The 22,202-nt window shown below is 36.8% G+C and overlaps 1 protein-coding gene across 13 annotated transcripts; it reads right to left on the minus strand.

Moving 5' to 3' along the window:
• Positions 1-775: 775 nt before the first annotated feature.
• On the minus strand, positions 776-21,103 carry znf740a (zinc finger protein 740a). Of its 13 annotated transcripts, none has more exons than XM_079241830.1 (21): positions 20,839-21,103; positions 18,775-18,937; positions 18,392-18,574; positions 17,676-17,822; positions 16,955-17,075; positions 16,636-16,719; positions 14,004-14,087; positions 12,760-12,843; positions 12,169-12,252; positions 11,671-11,754; positions 11,218-11,301; positions 10,411-10,494; positions 8,505-8,588; positions 8,069-8,152; positions 7,633-7,716; positions 7,165-7,248; positions 6,525-6,608; positions 6,012-6,095; positions 4,443-4,526; positions 3,857-3,975; positions 776-3,685 (listed from the first exon to the last, which is right to left on the minus strand). In XM_079241830.1, exons 2-21 carry the CDS (start codon positions 18,817-18,819, stop codon positions 3,512-3,514), a joined length of 1,965 nt encoding a protein of 654 aa, XP_079097956.1. In that variant the 5' UTR covers positions 18,820-18,937; positions 20,839-21,103; the 3' UTR covers positions 776-3,511. The 13 variants fall into 13 exon arrangements, with proteins under 13 accessions (XP_079097956.1, XP_079097951.1, XP_079097960.1 ...); XM_079241825.1 differs by lacking the exon at positions 20,839-21,103 and adding an exon at positions 20,500-20,653; XM_079241834.1 differs by lacking the exons at positions 16,636-16,719; positions 20,839-21,103 and adding an exon at positions 20,500-20,653.
• Positions 21,104-22,202: the final 1,099 nt, after the last annotated feature.

Below are 22,202 nucleotides of genomic sequence, written 5' to 3' on the forward strand. Positions count from 1 at the left end.
CATTTTCTACAGCACAAGAAAAAGGAAACATTTTCTTCCATCATGTTGACACAACTAATCTTATTAGGATAATAAAACGAGTTACAAATCAACTATTTAAGTCAAAGAGGTGCAGCATCACAGGTGATCCGAAAATCCCCCCCTTTTTTTTTTTTGCAACATCATGCAGTGAACAACACACAACTTTTTCTTGAAAAAAGAAAAGTTGAGTGTCCATTCAAATCTGAGTGCGACTTGACTGAAAAACCTTTTCTCTCCAAATTTTGTCAGAGCTGCAGACAAAATGCCTGCTGTAATCTAACATGCAGTGATCACTTTTTTCTGATTAAAAATGCTAAATTTGAGCATTTTTGTAGTTTACACGAAGTGCAATGCACATTTATCATAAATGCATTCAATTTCTTCTGTTCTTTTTTTTTTTAACATCACATCTCTGAAATTAGGGCAAGGTCAGCAACATTTTACAAACGTCTCACCCTCAAGGCTGATTAATTTCTTAAAATGCAGGAATGTCATCCTTTAGATCATCTTATCCTGTTCCAGCCAATGTTACAAAACGAAATGCTTTACTTTTTTCTGTCTCCATTAAAAAAAGCGAAGGTCTGAAGAGACTTCCTGGTGAAATAAAGGATGAATAAGTATCGTTTGTACGAGAGGACACCTGGTAATTTAGGTAATCCATTAAAAAAAAAAAAGCTTTTTAATGGATTACTTTAACTTCACATCCCATCTGATCAATAAAAACCATCCAGAAGTCCTTTACAAATTCTTTTTATTTTAGCATAATAGTAAGAAGCCTCTCCTCTGATTTCATACAGTTGAAACTAATTGGATCACAAGGGTACATATTAGTTAGCCCATTTTACAATAATTGTAACATTTCTTTTAGGAAGTTATTCTTATGCACTCATTTTCCTACACAAAATAATCAATATCAAGATCCTATCTTAACTGAGGACCATAACTCTGCATGCAAGACTAATAAAGAAAACAACTAATCTGTGATATAGCTACTGTTATGCCGTTGTTCATCTAATACCATTATCAATATAATTTACTACAAATACCAGGGACTTTGTATAAGAAAGAAAACATTTTCCTGTGATACTACATCTGCTAATGTAAAATTACAGAACATACTGGGCTCCCAACTGTACTGATCCAAATTGTTCTGTCCACCTTCTGAGTTGAGGAGAAAAAGGCTTTGTCTAAACCCTAAAATCTATGACAGATTGAAGGAAAAAAATATCCAAATCTCTTTTTTTGTCTTTTCTTTTTCCTTACACTCCAGTGTACAATTTCATCAGAATAAAAAACAAACAAAAAAAAAAGGTCCTTGACATGATCATCAAAATGTGATGAGAAATCAGACAAATCCTTCATCTGATCTGTCTGAAAGCAAAATCAAACTCAATCTTATTTACGTATGATCTGAGACTCGATTATTCTATTGCATTTTAACAAAGAGAATGATACTACAAACAATAAATGACAAAAAGTATTAAGTGACAAAAAACTATATACTGTATTGCCCTTTTGCCGTTCTTCGTATGTGCTCACGCCAGCCGTGTGCCTTCCACAGATAGTGTCTCTAAAGAAAATTACACTTCTCAAACTTGATCCTTTTCTCCAACTGCATGGTTTAACTTTTCCGTCACGTCACTTAAAACCGAATTCCTTATTCGTGTCACACAACATGGTTGAGATATCGCCGACAGAAAACTTTAAAAGAAAACTTCCCATCGTCACTTCTGGTAAAAATCTGTCAGTATTCAGCTGCTCGTTTAGGACGAACACAAACATACGTTCATTTTAAAATTCAGCGCGACTATCTGCATGTTTAGTCAAAGGCTTGGTTGATCAAAAACACCTGGACTGTGTGCGTGATCACAGGTACAGCCGATGATAACCGTCACAGAATGTGCGATCACGTCAGTAACAGTGGATCACGCTTGAGAAATTTTACAAGCCGTGAAGGTGCTCATCACCAGCTTTCTTGCCGTGTGACAGTGAAAGACCTGCAGAGTCCAAGCTTGTCATAGGTAAAAACAACACTTTGTTAAATTGTCATTTAACGTGACAATAATGACTCGTATCTGCAACTACCTTAAGGCTAAACATCCATCCATCATTACACGCCAACCACGTAATATTTGGATGAAAAGGCAATTGATAGTGTGTAATAGAGTCAAGGAATTGTTGACTCTGCTGTGGCCAAAGCACTGAAGTGGAAAACCATGTTGCTGACCATCAAACCCCCTGGGGACTCCTTCAGGATTATATGCTGTGTTAACAACGTTAGCAGTAACAATGACCTAAAATATTCATATTTACCATAAAGACAACCTCTCAACTGAAGAACAGTCTATTTTAGCGCCACTGAAGCCATAAACATTCAGTAACCATGACAGCTTGGAGATTTAAAAAAAGAAAAATATGATAAAAGGCAAGTAAATGCATCTGATCCATCTGAGCCAAACAAAAGGCAACTAGACAAAAGAAACCCCAAACAAATAAAAAGAGAGACAACCACACTAAGGCCACAAGATTTCGTATACTGCCGCTAATCTCACAATGTGACGATCTGTACAAACAACATCGTGGGACTTCAAAGTGGCCGACCTGCATCCTTTTTCCACCAGGATCTGTGAAGAATTCTGTCATGGATATCCTGGTTTACACTTAACTTTACTTTTTCTTTTTTTTCCCCCCATTTTCTTTAAATAGCACAAATAGCACAATCAGGTACTCAGGTTCTCTCGAGACTAAACTGAAATGGTGATAACAGACTGTATTTGAACCAGAACTCCATTTCTAATGTACGTCTTTTTGGCCCATCTTGCTCAGGATAGTGAAGAAATAATATACATTTCAATTATTTACACAAAAGAAATGGTTAAAACTGGACCATCCTTTTCTGACAAAGTCAGACAACGCTTTCAAAGCTCTGGTTCAGAATGAGATGTTAGAGGAGTTTCTGTGCATTGCCTGCAGGGGAAAGTTCAGTTTCATCACTTCCAACTTGAGTGATGGTTCTTTTCAGTCAAAATGGGCCATTTCAGATAGAAATGATATGGAAGCTCAAATACTCTTCCTCACCACTTCATCCCATTTTTTGCAAACACATCAGGACAAACAACATCCACTTCCCTTCCCGAGTACCACCAAATGCACTTTTTTTTTTTTTTTTTTTTAAACAATAGAAACCTTTTTTTTCTTTTAGCAAAAACAAAAAACTAGTAGATTTTGTACAAAACAGGACCAATGTTCATCACAGAAATGTCTCATCTTTAAAAAAAAAAAGGGGGGGGGGCCAAAAAAAAAAGAGGAAGACATTAAAAAGTCAACAGATTTAAACACAAATGTCCTGCTGTCGTTATTTATCCCAAGACTGGAGCTGCAAAATCAGTCTGTGCTCTAATGTAGCGCCACTCTGCACAGAGCTGAGAGGAGGACACCCTGTGGCTCGTCCCGTCTCCGGCGGCGTTGTGGATGCAGGGAAGATGGAATGTCAGACAGCCAGCCGGCCCGAAGGTGGATGCAGGGGGCTCCAGGTTGGGGGTGCAGGTGGGGGTTCTTGGGGATACGGGCGTGGTTCGCAGCATGGCTGGTTCTCTACTTTGGCAACGCTGCGACCTTGACACAACCGCCGATGTCGCAACAGCCGGTCTGTGCGTGAAAAATTCTTTGACACACACACACACACACACACACACACACACACACACAAAAAGACAACAAATCAAATACTGTTCAAAGACACGCAGGCTTCATATTCATACAGAACATTCAGCGCTTCTGAATCCAATTTATCTAAACAGTTGATGAAAACTGTGTCAGTTTGCTGTGACCTTACCTGCTGGCACCGTTCACACTGATAAGGCTTCTCCCCGCTATGGACACGCTTGTGTCTCTCAAGGTGGTAGCGCTGAATAAACCTCATATCACACATGTCACATGCAAATGGCTTCTCTCCTAAAAGAGCACACAAATACACAGTCAATGCATCAATTTTAGAGTCTTGCGCCAAAAAACGTGTGCCAATCTTTACTCACTAATCTTACTTTTCAGGTTAAAATTTCAATCATTTGCAAAAAAAACAAAAAAAACAAAAACAAAAACACACTGCCCTATTGATACATTTAAAAAAAATTCACTGTACTTTCAGCATCTGAAAACTGCTCCTCTAAAAGGCCTTGTCATCAACTCATTATGTGTAGATCAGAGTGGAATTTTATGTTGTCATGGCCCAGATCTATGCAACATGGTGACCCCACAAACTGGGGCAAGTTTGTTTATTTTGCTTTTGTTTTTGTTGTGTTTTTTTTAGACTGGTTCAACATCCCATCAAATGACTTGACAACCCAAAACTCAAGTCTGTCGTTATCCTGCAAGTTTCGTTGCCTTTCTCAGTAACAAGGGTACGGTAGATGAACGCATACCCGTATGAGTGAGGCTGTGTCTCTCCAGGTGGTTACGCTGAATAAACCTCATGTCACACATGGAGCAAGCATACGGCTTCACCCCTACACACACAGAGCAATATATTAGCCCTACCACCCAAAAGCACAAAAAAAAGCAATAAAAAAATGACAAGTTTCAAGCTCAAGCTAGCTCTATGGCTGAAATATCTGCAGGTCACTCGTCCTACGCAGGTATGCGTGGTGCTTTTACTTATCTAGAAATATTCATATGCTCAGACATGCAACTAAGACCACAAGATAAAACTGCAGGAAGGTAAAGAAAAACCGCCAGTCTGCATCTATAAGTTACAATTTTCCCATTTTATGCTTCTTTTAAGATTATAAGCCTCTCTTTACAAGTTAACCGCAGTTAAAGGCTTCCTCTTTTGTCTTTTTTATTAAAATACTGTAAAACGAACAACAAACGACTGCCAATTGGCGCAATATGGGCAGAGATCACGATAGATAAAAGAAATGAAAGTTTACGACAGATATTTTGAAGTTGATTTAAGAGTTTTGTTTGTTTTTTTGTTGTTTTTTTTTTTTTACATCGATGTACTTTTAATAGGCTTTAGGCCAAATTATAATAAAGGTCATAATAAAAACATGATTTAAAGTTGGTGCTTTTTAGTTGAATTCATTGACTTAACAGCAAAATCTACAGCTACAGTGACAGAAGGCATGACAAAAAGCTTTTACTAAAAATAAAATCACCAGATCTAATTGAGGTAAAAGAGTTTCCTTTATTGTATTTTTTTTATTGTCCACCTCTTAACTGGGACATGATGGTACAAGCTTTCATTCAGTCTGAGCTCAACCAAGATTGTTTAATGCACATACGGACATACTATAAGCTATGCTAAAGCATGACTCGGCGAATATTAACAAATGATCAACTATCTAGTAATAATAAGTCAATTTAGTAAAACAAATACTGTGAGCTCTTCTAGCCTAATAAAAACGGATTTTGGGCACGTACGGTTTGCAATCAGTGTCATAACCATCATAAAATGTTGCTGATAATCTAAGTACAATGAAGTACAAAACCAGATCTACAGTACTGTGAAAAAGCTTTTCAGGCACTTAAGATGTTTTTAAAAACATATATTTTAAAAACACTTAACATTAAAAGCTAGGATCATGTTAAAACTAACAAACCAGTTAAGTTGCTCTGTTTGGACAGAGAAGTAGCTGAATGTCGAAGGTTTTTTCTACACAGTCCAGAGCATCACTTGGCTTATAGTTTTATCATTAATCTCCCCTGCAATGGTTGAATTCTTAACACATGTAACCGTGCTGATAGCCTACCTGGTGTGTTCTCAAAGATTCTTGGATCAATCTTTCTTCCAGACACTGAAAAGTTTTGTAAATCCAGCTAAAAAAAATTGTCCGTTTTAAAGACAGAATATGGTGGATTTTTTTTTCTGCATTTTACTTAATGTACAGACTATCAGAAAAGCCACTTCTGGTACATCTCCATGTAAGCTCCAGTGCCCAAAGCCTTTGCAAAGTACTGTATATAAGTGAAGTGGGGTGGAGGGGGCGTACCCGTATGAGTGAGGCTGTGTCTCGCCAGGTGGTAACGCTGAACAAACCTCATGTCACACATGGTACAAGCAAAAGGTTTCACACCTAAACGCAGAGCATTAATGTTACTTTCAGTTTTACTTTTCATTTCACAATCCATCAATCAGTGACACTTTAAACTTCTATTTACAATTGATGGGTTGTTAACCACTTTTCACTTCTTAAAACATCCAGAATTTCTCACAAGAATGCATGCTGAGGTTTTGCTCTTAATTTAAATGTAATCAAAACATCAAATTCAGTAGACCAAATAACGGCTCCACGTCTAAACACATCTCATGAGCTGATGATATCACAATCCTTCATTTGTGTACAGCAAACACTTGTGTTGATGTTTCTTTCAAATGAGGCAGGATTGTCTGAGTAAGTTTAATATGTCTTACAAAATAATCTAAGCCTGATCTGAACATAAATCTGCCTTAGAATCAGTACTAGCTGATCTCTGTGACATGGGTAAGGTGGGCGGACGCATACCCATATGAGTGAGGCTGTGTCTCGCCAGGTGGTAGCGCTGAAAAAACCTCTTGTCACACATGGTGCAAGCATAAGGTTTCACACCTAAATGCAAAGTAGCAATATTATATCACTTTTACCTCACTTTTCATCGTTTTACAATAAAATATCTGAAGTATTGGTTATTAACCACACATTTGCCAATTCATGCAATAGCAACACGTCACATGTTACACTAGTATTCAACAAAAACTGCACAACTAGCCACTGTACCTACTTCAGTCAAAGCTATCTGCAAATCTGTTATATTGGAAATCAGTAATCTAAAGGTTGATTTACACTGGGGTTGAAATGCTCATATAAAATTAGCAAATAAGCCTTCTAAAAGTGAGCTGATACAAATGTGATCTTGTAAGAACTGAATTTTTAAAGCACGCATTAAGTGTGATGATGGTTTTTACAGGTGGATTTTTTTTTTTTTACTGCAAAAATATTCCAATACAATTTATGTAAATTACTAATCATTAAAAAAGTTTTTTTTTTTTTTTTTTTTTTTTTTTTTTAAGAGTGAAGACACTCCATATGTTTTATACCAAATAATATATATACATATATTTTAGTGACCCATACATTGTGAGAGGGCAAGTGCACAGAGGCGTACCCGTATGTGTGAGGCTGTGTCTCGCCAGGTGGTAACGCTGAACAAACCTCATGTCACACATGGTACAAGCAAAAGGTTTCACACCTAAACGTAGAGCATTAGGGAATTACTTTCAAACTATATGTGTGTTGTGTTCACAATCCATCAATAAGCAATAACGTTGAAACAGCTACTCAGGATTGATGGGTTGTTAACCACTACTACAGCTGGTCTGAATTTTTTTTAGCTTAACAATATCCAATTCCAGTAAATACATCAAACTCTGTGAACCAATTTTAATCCACAACTTGACACATCACATGAGCTGATGATGTTGCAGTCCTGTATATGTACAGTAGTCTGGATTAAGATGATTTCTGGTAGTTTTGAGAGAAAATTCACAACTATCGCAGGTTGTTGATACTGTATGTAACAAAATTCATACACAGTTTGATCTCTGTGACATGGGTAAGGTGGGCGGACGCATACCCATATGAGTGAGGGTGTGTCTCGCCAGGTGGTAGCGCTGAAAAAACCTCTTGTCACACATGGTGCAAGCATAAGGTTTCACACCTAAACGCAAAGTAGCAATATTATATCACTTTTACCTCACTTTTCATCGTTTAGTTTAGGAAGAAATATTTTGCTATTGGTTATTAACCACACAAATCGCCAATCCATGCAAAACCATGACACTTATCTTTTTCCATACATTATCTTTAGAATTCCTTGATCAATTTTAAAGTTATAAAATAACCTACAATCAAAAGAGCAAGATGTGCATTTATGGATACTCTTCTGGTAATGGCTGACATTAGCAAAGTAAAACATGTTTCAAGACAAGTCTCAAATGAACTAATAAATATAGAGTGCGCACGCTGACGTCTAACACAGGATGTCATGGGCACGGTGCACGGACCCATACCCGTATGAGTGAGGCTGTGTCTTGCCAGGTGGTAACGCTGAAAAAACTTCATGTCACACATGGTGCAAGCATAAGGTTTCACACCTAAACGCAGAGCATCAAGAGAATTATTTTTATGTCTCTGCAACAAGGAAAAATAATTAATCTACCTTGAATAAATAAATAAAACAAACAAAAATGAAGAAAAAAAAAAACCCCAAAAAACGAGCCAGTCTGGGCTAAATTGATATCTGTGGTTAATAACCAATGTCATAGTCTAAACTTACAGTGTAAGATAATAAGATGCTCATATCTAAATCCACTTAAACAACACATGAGCTGATGAAGTCATATAATGGAACTTAAACCATTTTGTATGAATACAGACAAGTCTAGATCAAGCATACTCATGTTGCATCTTAATCTTGTGACTGGGTTAAAATTGGCAGACGCATACCCATATGAGTGAGGCTGTGTCTCGCCAGGTGGTAGCGCTGAAAAAACCTCTTGTCACACATGGTGCAAGCGTACGGCTTCACCCCTATACACACAAAGTACCAGCTTTAGCATAAAAAAAAAAAACTCAACTGCCAAAAATGATCGATAGCAAACTTTACTAATTGCTTAGTAAAGTTTTGCTGCACTCATCAGCGCTTTGTTTGAACTGGAATTTCCAGCATGCTTCAACAATCCGCTATTCCAATTGGAAATGACTTTTTCCCCCCACATCTAAAGTTAGACTATAACCACCGAATGTCTTGGGCCAAAGTTTAGGGAATAGTGACAATCTCCAGCATAGAAAGCAATATTAACTCATTCAAAACAAACACACACAAACAAAAACAAATGACCAGTCAAGTAATTGAGAGGGGGGGGGGGGGGGGGGGGGGGGGGGGAGAATCACTTGAGGACAGCTTCCATAACACAACAGATTTTACCACAATGCCAATAAACACCTATGTGATCAGAATTTCCACATGCCATGTAAGAATTTCTTCAAAAAAATTTGTCAAACTAAATTGTTTTTGTTACGCTGATCGCAGAAGTTAGGACAATTTTAGGCAGTTGGCAAAAACTATGTTCAACACATTATTGCACACATTTATCTAAAGAGGGTATGTTGCGTATAAGCGAGAAAAGAAGTCGCAGTAACATAAATGCTCTTGAAACCATGATAATCTTTAAATAAAAAATGCTGATGAGTAAAAGCCAACTGAAAAAAGAAAAGCCAACAACGAAACATGCTTTCAAATATAATAAGCCATTTATAATGGACAATATGTTATTTCCTCATCATCACTTTGAATGTGAAATGACACAATGATAAAATTGTTTTACAGTCGTCTGTTATAAATTTGCATGCTTTTGCCCCCGAACATGAAAAAATGGCAGAATTTGCATAAATATGGATTAAATACAAAGTCTCATTCTTTTCCTCATTTGCTAAAAATGCTAAATTTACACTGAACAATTGAAAAAATGGATACCCTGCTCCAAATAGGAACAAGATTAATAAACAACTGGTCATTGCCATCAAGGCAGCTTCACGGCAACTACATAGTGAAACGACAGGCTTTCTATTGCACGCTTCTTTAAACTCTGCACCAACTCCAGACCTCTGAGGAACTGCTGTAAACTGGCTCAAGTCAGCGCTGGTCCTTAAAGTGCACGGAGATCCTTCTCTGCTCCAACACATCCAACTCTTACCAAGATCTGGACAATCAGGTGTGTTGAAGCAGGGACAGATGGAAAACTTGCAGGATAAGGTTATTGACTATATTTGAAATATTTCCTTGGTGCAACACATCCGAGTTGAGTGAGAAGGGTGTTCAGGAGCTAGATAAGCTAGGACCAGCATCTTTATTAACCATTAATTTGAGTCAGGCATGTTGTAGCAATAAACATAAAAAATCTGCAGGTCTGTGGCATGAGACATCTGGAGATAGTGATTTTTTTAAATCAGTGATGTAGGGGCTACTATGCCTCAGGAATGATTACAAAATATACATTTGTTTTTCAACCATAGGATAAAGGCAATCAATGAATGTAGTTTTGTTTTTTGGGTTTCTTTACAAATCTCACCTGACGTTACTAGCTAACTAAATATTACAAAGAGTCTGTGAAGTTATTTTTGTTGCAAACTATAGACTGTAGATTTTCCCTACATAGTCATCATGTCATTTCATAAACAAAGTAAAAATGATCACCAAGCAAACAATAATTGTAGACAAATTGGCAAATGTCGGCACAGAGACAAAAGCAATGCAAACTCCAGTCTGAAGCAGCCATGTGAACATTAATGAGCAGCACATGCGTGACCAAAGCCAGGAAGCGAGTGTTGACGTTAAAAACACATTACATACCTGTATGAGTAAGACTGTGTCTCTCCAGCTGGTAACGTTGAATAAACCTCATGTCACACATGGTACAAGCATACGGCTTCACCCCTAAACACAACATGACATTGTTAGACATTTAAACACAGTTGTATGGTTCTTAAACACAGTTGTATGGTTCATAAACAAAGAACATAAAAAAATAAAAACACAAAATTCTCAGATTGTTCAGAACGGCATGCAATAATAATTAAGTTGGAGACATTACACTAAAACATCATAAGATGCAGACTTCCAGAAATAAGGTGCATCATCATGTAAGACAAGTGAATCTTGGTCCAGTCTGATTTAATTTTACAGCCAACACACTGTCGGTGAAAAATATATTTTAATTTCAAACAAAAACTTGCTTAATATTTACCAGGCCAAAGATTTCCTCTTTATTTTTTAAGAAAGAAATCTCAAAAAACTTTGCTTCTGTTAAACGGACATGGTAGAATATTGATGCTGCATTCAATATACTTTTTTAGTGTAATGTTCCCTTCGTTGAAAACTCTGCACAGCAGTCAACAATCCACATGCAAAAGTACAATTACAGTGTTAATGCAACTCAATGTAACTGACAGAGTCACTTTTTGAGTGGACAGTTTTCCAACAAAGCCTAAGAATTTAGGTAGTGGAAATGAATTTGTCAATGATGGGATAATTGCAGAACAGTAAGCAGAGGGAGGCGGGGTCTAATGAAGTCAAAAGAAAATGAAAACCCAAAACATGTTGAAAATAAATTATGGGAAAGCTTGCAAAGTAATAAGGGAACAATTAATTCAAGCATACCAGTATGTGTGAGGCTGTGTCTTGCCAAATGGTAACGCTGGAAGAACCTCATGTCACACATGGAGCAAGCGTATGGCTTCACCCCTAAATGTATACAGTACCAAAATTTAGAGGACAAAAAAAAAAAATGTAAAAAGTTTTTTGTGATGTGTACAATATATATCTTCTTATTTTTTATACACACAGTAGCGACTATTCTGTAATCAAAACGTCTCATTAGCTTTGACAGCCAGTTATTTTCTTTACACAGAAAACCTCAAACCTAAATGCACTTAGCACATGCAATATATACTTCTAAAATCAAAAGAAAAAACTTTTACTAATCAATATAAATTGGGTGGAGAAAGGTTTTATCTGTAAACTCACAGCTGAATGGGGGGGGAGCATTCACACAATGCCAAGAATTTACAACTCCTACTACTGTTAAGTTAAACGGATAGGTAGAACTTATACCCGTATGGGTGAGTGTGTGTCTTGCCAGGTGGTATCTCTGGAAAAATCTCATGTCACACATGGAGCAAGCATATGGCTTCACCCCTGCACACACAGAGCAAAATATCTTGTAAAAACATCATAATGAACTCAATAGGACACACTCATTTGTATTACGTATCCAGACATGCCAGAGAAAAGGCAGTGTCACTGCATAAACAATAAAGACATTCATCTTTTTCTGACCTTGGTGTAACTTCAGTGCCTGAAAGATGTCTGGACACCTCTCAGGGGTTGTTGGTAGGCACATTAGAGAAGGATTAATAAAGCAAACAGCTGTCTAACATAGTGCCTTCAAGTATTAAGGCAAAAACTGAGATTTAATCCTCGTATACCTCCCACAGTTGAGACAGTGGTTGAAAACAATGCTTTAACTATTCTATTTGACAAACAAGAGAATAGTAAACTTCAAATCTGGGTACTGGGGCACTGGTGTAGCAAAGCAGGGTGAACCCGTACCCGTGTGAGTGAGGCTGTGTCTTGCCAAGTGGTAGCGTTGGAAAAATCTCATATCACACATGGAGCAAGCGTATGGCTTCACCCCTACACACATAGAAGTATGTCAATATTAGCTAGAAACAGAGGGAAATAAGTTTCAAAACATTAACATCAACTCTTCCCTTGGAGGAGCTCTTCTTTGGGTTCGACAGGTTACACCATCATCTTGCACAACAAGCGTGTTTTTCATTGCTTTGGTTTTTGAATAAAGTTTATTATTAGGGTCAATTAAAAATGTTAAAGACTGAAGTAATAAAATAAAAATGTGCAGATCAAAGCAGAGCATTCAGCAGGGGAAAAGCTGAAGTTATTTACACAGACAGGCCCCAATATGTAACAATGTATTTACAAAAAAAAAAAAAAAAAAAGCTACAACCTATTCTTTCGTTATTCTAATACATGTTTGGATACATCTTCATGTGTCTGAACAGGGACGTTATTTTTAAGCAGTTCTATTGTTGCAACTTGTTCTAGTTTCCCTTAAACTGCTGCTTTAAACATAAAAAGGCCATTTTGAAACAACTAATAAACTTGGGGAAGCAGTACGCATACCAGTATGAGTAAGGCTGTGTCTTGCCAGATGGTAACGTTGGAAGAACCTCATATCACACATGGAACAAGCGTATGGCTTCACCCCTACATGCACAGATTATCACATATTAGCCATGACGAGTTCTTGGCAACAAAAAGGAATCAAGAGTTTCAGATTTTCAATACGTGGTATTATCTAGCACTAAGCAAAATGGAGCAGAATGGTCACTTGAATTTGTGAAATTGGCAATTATATCTGGAAACAGTTCGATATAACAAACTAAACCAAACTAAGGCAGTAAAGGAATTTCAGCCATAATACTATGACTTTAGTAACTACATAACACACCAAAGTGATCATTTTCTTTTTTTTTAAAAAAAGCTTCACCTCAAATCTCGGCCACACACGTACAAAACAAAAATACATACAAGCAGTTCTATCATGAAAAACTATTTAAAAGGCCAACGAGAGTTCATGCTAAAAATGTGAGCTGCAGCCGTTTGTCTGCATGTACATCAAAGAACTATTCTCATGATCTATCACTGCTCGAGTCAAGCGGCTACATTAGAATTTCTATTCACATTTTTTTCTCAAAGGAAAAAGAAAGTCCAAGACAACTGATAAGTGCTCATTTACATGGGGAAAAAAAAAAAACCAAAACAAAAAACAGCACAAGACTCCGGAAAGGCATGTCTAAAGCTTTTGCGTCACCAGACTACCATTCATCACAATCTGCAAGTATTGAACTAAAACAAAGTGAAACTTTGGTGCAAATCAACAGTACAAATTGCAGTAATACACTGAGGAGTCCACTGGCACAGTGCTGAATGATGTCAGGTGGCTGTTTATGATGTCCGCTGTTGTTCTGCACTGAATGGATTTCATTTACAGATATTAAAGTAAATATTGACCTCTTGTTTGCAGGTCGGATCACAAGTCTACATTCGCAAGTAGATCCAAGGAGGTAGGAAAGAACGGCTGAGTTTTTATGCACTTTATCTATTTTACTATTAAGAATTTGTTTTTAAAAAAAAAACCAAAAAAAAAAAAACATCCCTTAATTGATCTTTAACTTGTATAACTACCAGGCTAACTAAGCAAGCCGTTACACATTTAAGTAAAGCTGCTAACACAAAGATTGCACGATTTCCTGCGTCAGAAGACATTTTCAGCCTCAAGCTTTTTAAATTTATAATATTCTCATTCCAGTCACTGTCTAAATCAGTACTTCAACAAAAATTGGGTACGGTAAAAGGACGCATACCCGTATGAGTGAGTCTGTGTCTCTCCAGGTGGTAACGCTGGAAAAACCTCATGTCACACATGGTACAAGCGTACGGCTTCACCCCTACACACACAGAGCATAAAATGATTAGCTATTCAATCTTTTCAGGCAGTAATAACGGGAGGGGGGCAAAATAAATACAAAAGAATAATCACAAAACGTGTAAAGTGGAAAACGGAAGGAACAGATGAGCAAATGCTTCACAAAACTAATGAGATACTGGAAGAAAATAAAAAGAAACATACATATAAGTAATGTTTGGGTGAATTAGTTGATATTACTTTTAATTTAGAAGCCTTTGTCTTTCCGAATACTGGGGCAGCAGCCACCGACTAACAAATAATTAGACTGAAAGTTGACTTACCCACAGTGTATTATTTCTTTAACAATGACAAACAAAAGTATTGTTTTAAAGCATATAATGCAAATGTTGATAGTATATCCATTTTTCCCCCATTACATCCTAGTTTTGTATCATAAATATCATTTGTATATTAAATAAAACTAAGTAAGACTAACATAGTACTTTGATGTCCATGCAGATATTTTCACAGAACATCCAATGACACAAAAACAAAGCAAACAGTAAATATTCCATGTTTTTGAGGCCTGTGCTTAAAAAAATGTTAAATTTTTACACAAGGGGTTCAAAGGTTTGAGTCTGTTTTCCAAGTCCACTATCAAAAAGTCTTCTTTACACAGATGTTTGTTGTGACCACTGAACAATCTTTTTCTTCCCTTCATAACATTTGAAAACTTCTCAATAGTGATATAAATTAATGATTTCAATATCAAAAATCAAAACATCTAACACAAAATATCACAGAATAACATTTAAAAAAATCCCTTTGGCATATTAACACAATGAATTTGACAACATAAAAACTTAAAAATAACCCTTTAAGTTTAGCTAATTTCTTTAAAAGAAGGCAAAGTTCAAAGGTTCCAAGAACGTAAATGCCTCTACACTGACTGTTCTACCAAAATTACATCCCAGAAGACTTTTGGAGGAGGGAAAAAACCTAACAAACAAACAAAAAGAAAGAAAGAAAACATTAACTGTACATCATACTCTAAAAAGATGCCACTACACTTCAATACAAGCCAGTACATGATAAACAGAGTGGTCAGAACAGACAAGAACATATATATATATATATATATATATATATATATATATATATATATATATATAAATATAAAAGACAGCAATAAGATCTAATGTAGCATTTTCTTCAAGTGCTGAACTCCACCTGTTATTTACAAAATAAAAAACAATATCCGTCAGCAGAACATATAAGGTTATTAGCCTTATTGCTCTCATGCTGATCTGTTCGTTAACTACAGCACATGAAGACTGGAGTAACAAGCAGATACCGCTGCAAACTCAAACGGTGTTTATACATACAGTTGAATTAAAAAAAAACAACAACTCTTGTTTCGATCGGTACATTTGCATGACATTTGAAAATGACAGAACAATTGTGTTAGTATGAATAAAATTGGGTCTTTAAATATAAACCTTAGTCCAACTGAAACTGTACTAAATCAAATGTCATACAATCAGATGAAAATAATCTGACTTTGGCTTATGGTTGAAAACTTAAAGTACCCCTGTATGGATACACTGAGCTGTAAGCAAACAGTCTGTATGCTCCACAGTTCCTGTGTGGGGCTTTGCTGTGAAAGTAAAAGCAGCAGCCAGTGCACAGAAAAGCAATCTGGTCATAGCAGAGAAAACGCATCTTGTTTGCACTAACGAATGATAATTAAATTTCTTTTTAAGTTAATCAATAAAGTGTATAACACTAACTAAATGTTAAGATTCCTGAAAATCTCCAGCGTATTTCTCAACCTGACATTCGTGTAATACAAACAACTTTTTCCAGTTTTTTTGGCCTGTGACATGAAAACAAATAAATGTAAATTCTAAACAGAATAAAAGGTCAAATATCATCTGTCACAGTTGCCAGGCTTAGTTTAATGAATAAAAATTAAATTCATCAACTTCTTGTGTACTGAAACAAAGAGCAGACAACTGTGCATGAAAACATGCTGAGTTATTAGGCAAAAATATACATCAGCCAGTATTTTAACAATTAGTTGAAAAATACTCAAAAACATGAAAAGAAAAAAAAAAAAAAAAACAAGACGGACACTTTGTATACAGACAGATCAAATAGTTCATTTTAATTAGACTTACAAAGTTTCTCAGAGTAGTTTTCTGTCTGGACAAGCACCATAGCTGAACTTCACTCCCAAAACAGAAAGAATAGTCTGCACAAACACATCAACTGGATAAACTTAAAATAATAAATAAAATAAATAAAAATATTCAAGAAATAAAATAAAAATAAAAACAAAAACAGAGTTTTTAATAGTGGACTCTGGACTACTGGACCACAATGGCTTAATTATTCTTATCTGATATTGGGGACAAAATTTTATGACTGTGCATGATATTTTAGGATGAGCATATTCAGGAGGTGGCTTTGTTGGAAATTACTGTCCACAGACAAAATGAATCCTCAGCATCTGTCCCATTAATCATGTGACAGACTACATGCGTAGTCAGATTTATGCAATATGGGTACGGTTAAAAGACGCATACCCGTGTGAATGAGGCTGTGTCTCTCCAGGTGGTAACGCTGAATAAACCTCATGTCACATACGGCACAAGCATACGGCTTCTCCCCTAAACCGAAGAGCACCAGTTTTAGTTAAAGTCCCCACAGATACCATTTAGCTGTGAGGCAAAATCTATTACCAAACAAGGTTTTAAGCAGGCCATTGCAAACCCTTACAGCTGTTGCACACTCCTAGATTCAATCCAACTCAAGTGTTCAAAGCCTCTTTCAACAATTCATTCATTTATTCAGGCAATTAAAACTGTTGTGGCTTAACTGAACTGATCCAAGCGTGAACCGTACCTGTATGAATGAGGATGTGTCTCTTCAGGTGGTATCCACTCCTAAAAGCGCCGTAACAGTGATCACAAATAAAATTTTTCTGGACTTTGGACGACGGCCCATTCTCATCACCACCCGTGCCCTAAGAAGCACATGAAAAGAAAACGTTTTAAATATAATGTTTAAACCAACACTATGTTAAAATATGACATTTTACCACATAGTTTGACAGTCTGTCAAACAACCCCACATACAAATGATCAGAGCTTAAGGAAAACATCCAACTCCTCTCAAATAACTGCATTTAAATTCAAAATCTTTGTTTTATTTTTCCTAAAAGTTGAATTGTGTTTAACATGAAAAGTTTATTCTACTTTTATTGAAGCTAAATTTGCATTTGGAATGAGAAATGCCCCACAGTCCCTCCCAATGGCCTAATGCCCTCGTGTTACTGCTCCCCCTGTTATGCACACAACTGCAGTTATTGTGCTCAGCTTCACTCTGCTCCCCTCCCCCCCTTTCCTCTCCAGAGAACCTCCACCCCCTCCACATCTTCCCTGTGCTCCTCCCCCACCCCCACACAAACAGAATGTGCACCCATGAAAGCTCCAAGTCCGCCACACTTCAATAAAGTTAAACACTGTAAAAAGGAATATATAGACTGAAAGCACATTTATGTAATAACAAAAATGGAAGAAAAAGCACAGTAGAAACCATCCTGTATTTAGCAATAGCCACTGACCTTCCCTCCCCTTCCTTCTTGTTCTCTCACTTTACAGGGCGTTACTGATTTCCTGTTCTTTTTTTTCTGCTGCATGTCCTCGTTGGCCCTCATCTCTTTCTCGTCCAGCAAGCGAGGAGCTTGGAATTCACCTTCTTTCCGGATAAGCTTAACAAAAAAAAAAAAAAACAGAAGAAAGTTGATTATTTCCCATTTTCAGAATAGTTATCTTAATCACAGAGTATCTAATCATGAATAAGGAGGGAAAAAAGGAATTCTTATAGGTGATATCACAGTTGGCGTTTTGAATCATTTCTAGTTGGGAATGATATGTGGTTATTAATTTTCTACTTATCGCATAGTTTTGTGCAACTGAAATACATAGAAACTGAAAAATGCATGTCGTTTACACAAGGATTTCGACAGAAGATAAAAGATGCCACAAAGAGATGAACTATTTACCATTAAAAATGTCCCAATAGTGGCTACGTCAAGATATCGTTCAATCCTTATGAGCATATATGATAAACAGATACTCTAGCTAATAAGTGCTCGACTGAAACACAAAGAGATTGCTTTAAAGTATGATAAATCATCCCAGCTGCATTCACTAAGAGCTCCCCTCACTATGACATCCACAATTTGGTGAAAGCAAAGGTTTCACACCCTTCACACTATTAAAAGCACAACATGTAAAAGCCCCATTTCCACTCCGCATTTCCCATGTGGGTCCTAACCAGGGGTGGACAGCTCATTCCAGATGGGAGGATCATATGGCTCTGGGGAGCACGATCAGGTCCTTCTCTCTGAGGTGGTCCATGACCAAGTGGAGCCATCATTTTTTTGGGCGGGGCGGCCATTGAACTGGCCTGCATCAGGGCCATGCTGGATAGGACAGCTTCGCAGCCGAGCAGCCCCGCCTGCAAAGAAGAAGAAGAGAGAACAACCTCTTACAAACAAAATCAAAACGTACTTGAACTGCAATTTAAAATGATCTTCATCTAAGACAATACAGCCAGTGACGTGGCATTGGCCAAGGTAGTCATCAACGACAACATCCTGAGTGACACAAGACTGTAAGTAAAATTATTTGTACCACTTTGGTGTTATCAAAACAAACCCATTTCATATGGTCGCGGACTGAGCTGCTGGGCAGATGTGACATTGCTGTGGTATATGTGAGCGCAGGGACAGGGGTGGGGACAAGGTCATCCAGAGATCCGTCAGTCAGGATGGTCGGGTTGGTGGGAAGCCACACCCACCTCACTCATCTAGCATTAAAACTGAGGAAGAGGAGGATGTGGATGAAACAGACAAACAGTACATTACAACGGCTTCTTTTGCTGATTTTATGGGTACATTCACCAAAACAATAACATGCAAACATGTACTTTAAATGTATAAATAACTAATATTTTCAGCTGAAATCAGCAAATCTTAAGTCAATCCAACTGTATTTTTGTCATGTTGATGAAAAATTAGTTAAAATGGAAAGCAAGTGAATAACTTGAGGAATATGAATATATATATATTTTTATTCCTCAAGTTATTCACTTGTATTCAATTTTGTATATATAATATTAGCATGTATCAACACGAAATAGTAACTATGACTACAACTAAATATATAACCTATTTCACCGCTGAATAATGCTACTGAAACAGAAAAAAGAAAAATTGTTGGTATTACTTTAACTTTACAGAATAAAAATGGGTCACAGGTAGTTTGCAAAATACTGAAAACACTAATGTGGTTTTTCATGACTTAAGGAAAAGACACCCAAAGCTGAAGCTAGTTATCATAAAAGAGAATTGCACAGACACTTTGTTAGATCAGCTGAAAATAAACTGTTAAAATCTATTAATTGTGCATAAGTTACTTTGATTGAAATTACTTAAATTGATAATCAATCTTGTAGGCTACATGATATTAGCATTGGTTATCAAGCAGAATGTTACTGTAGAAGCTCAACCAAAGAGCTCATTTGTAACTTTTATTGATTCTTTATATGGTTTTATGTGAAATACAGTCCTGACTATTTAACTTAAATCTTTTTTAAGGATGTACAATGAAAACTACTGGAGATTTTAAAAGTTTATCTAAAATAAATATAAAAAAGAACAATTAAGTAAAACATAATGTAGTATAATTTACCATATTTACCTCTGGAGTAAGGGAAGTATAATTTTTTTTTTTTTTTTTTTTTTAAAAGAGAAATGCTTAAATGCATTCATGTGAAAATACTTTTCCACAAATATACTGAAGCATAGAAAGCTTTCTGTTATGACCTACGTTATGGTATCCAGATGCATTAAAACTACTGATTTGGATTTTTACATGAAGTTTTATTGAAATTTTCTTACCGACACCATTATTTCGCAGAAAGAAACTTGATCGTGTGGAATCTTAGGGTTAAAATATATGTTCCTGAGCCAATTTTCCTTTATCCTTTTCCATTTTAATAGTCTTTGTCAGAAGAACCGAACATATATTCATAAACTATAAAGCTTTTGTCGTGTATTGACTAAACTGAGTTGGTTAGAAAACACATAGCTAGCGGACCGCTAAGCACAGCTAATGCTAATCAAACGAGTTGAGGAAAAAGTTACTCAGTTTTCAGATGTTGTGTTAAGTGGCAACAGAAAAAAATACAATAACCTTTGTAAAATGTTGATTTCAAGTAAATATAATTTTCCAGTACAAGCTGATTTGGCCTTCGTTGCGCCACCCAACCTAGCGTTAGTTTTACTGATGTTGAGCAAGCTGGCTAACATCAGCTAGTTGCTAGCTGGCGCCCTCGCCCACTATAACATTAAAAACCAACAAACGAACATCTAAGCCCACCTGCTCATCGATTTTAAACATCTGCTTAAGCAGAGTAAACATATCACAAGCTGGATCGCCTCATGCTTTCTTCGAGAGACTATTGAAAGACTGGCTCAACTGGTTCCAGACGAGTCTGGGCGATAAAGACATTCGTGATGGCCGTCGCTGCGAGTCTCCCCCTCCCAATCATTAGGCTAACATTTGTTAGCATCCTAGCTCTACTGACGCTGTAACAATGTGTCTACCCCCTTGCTGCCGCCAACCAGCATACATGTTCCTAATGGAAAAACAGACCACTACTTGCACATTGAGAGAAAAAATATTTTTCATATAAAAGTAAAAGGAAAATTTTATTACCTTTTAGCCTCACTTGCCGACGTTTTCAGTATCGTGTAGTTTACAAACACAGGAAACGCCACAGGATGTAACCCACTCCCCCACAGAGCAGCAGCAGCAAAGCCTCCTCAGGCGAAGAGAAAAGGCTCATCTTCTTCCTCCAGCTCCCCCGTAGATCACACCGAAACAAGCGACAAAGCTATTATTATTCCATTTTTATTGTCGCTGTGAAGATTATACGCCTACTAAACGCTACGTCGATATATGTTGTTAAGGTGTTTGTGACCTCCCCCCAGTTAGCAGCAGACTGAGACCACGACTGAAGAGGAGCAGATGAAGGAAAAAAAGGGAGTGTGCGCTTAAAATGACAGAAAACACATACGTGTAAATCACCGCTGGGGGGTTTGTACTGGCTTCAGTCCAATGACACAATGCTAGACTGTCCAAAGTGCACGTTGGACCCACAGCCATTATTGTGACTTTTTTTTTTTTTTAAATTTTTTATTGCCATAGTTATTTCTTAAAATATATTATGTATCAACATTATTAGTATACAACAATTACGTCATCTTTGAGTTTGGTTTTAATAATAATAAGAAGAAGAAGAACAACCTGTATGGCATGAGTAGTTTCCTTGTAACAAAAAAATAGTGTTTTGTGGTTATTAAGTTGCAACTATATGTTATGAAATAATGTTGATGTTATGATATACACAAAAGGTTATAGTTTCTTTCTTCTTTTTTCATTTATCGCTTTTTAAAAATAAGGAAATAAGTAACAAAAGGGGGAAAAAATGGATAATGAAAATTACCAAAAAGTGCATTTTCCCCTCCTCTGTTTTGCACAACAAAACTGACCAACACAGAGTAGAATAAAGTTTTTCTGAGTTTTAAAATGACATACTATGGGATCAAGGCCGGAGTATCCAATGGGCATTATGGGTGCAAGTCCAGGGGCCCTAACCCACTTGGGGCCCATATGGGGCCCATGTAGGGCATACACCAGCAGTTTGGACATGAAACAAAATGTACATAAAAGCCACATAGTTACACAACAGTGTCTAGTGTATTGCTATTGGTACCACTGGCTGAGAGACATTAGAAATGTCTTTTTACAGTGTATCATTCACATTTTTCACAATGTTGCAGTGGGGAAGGGGGTCCCTGGAACACTGGATCCTGGGGCCTGTGCCCTTTTAATCCGGCCCTGGATGGGATACATTAATCCACTTTTAAGGCAGTGAAGTCTATGGTCATCATCTAATGGCTCTTGTGTCGCCAATGCAAGGCCAGGGACGATGAAAAGGCTGTAAAAGTCTAGCATTTTCTTACAAGCAATGATCAATCAACATATCCACTTGTACACATAGCACATGTTATGCAGTT

This window comes from Telmatherina bonti (assembly GCF_933228915.1).
Source record: "Telmatherina bonti genome assembly, chromosome: 6".
Lineage (NCBI taxonomy): Eukaryota > Metazoa > Chordata > Actinopteri > Atheriniformes > Telmatherinidae > Telmatherina > Telmatherina bonti.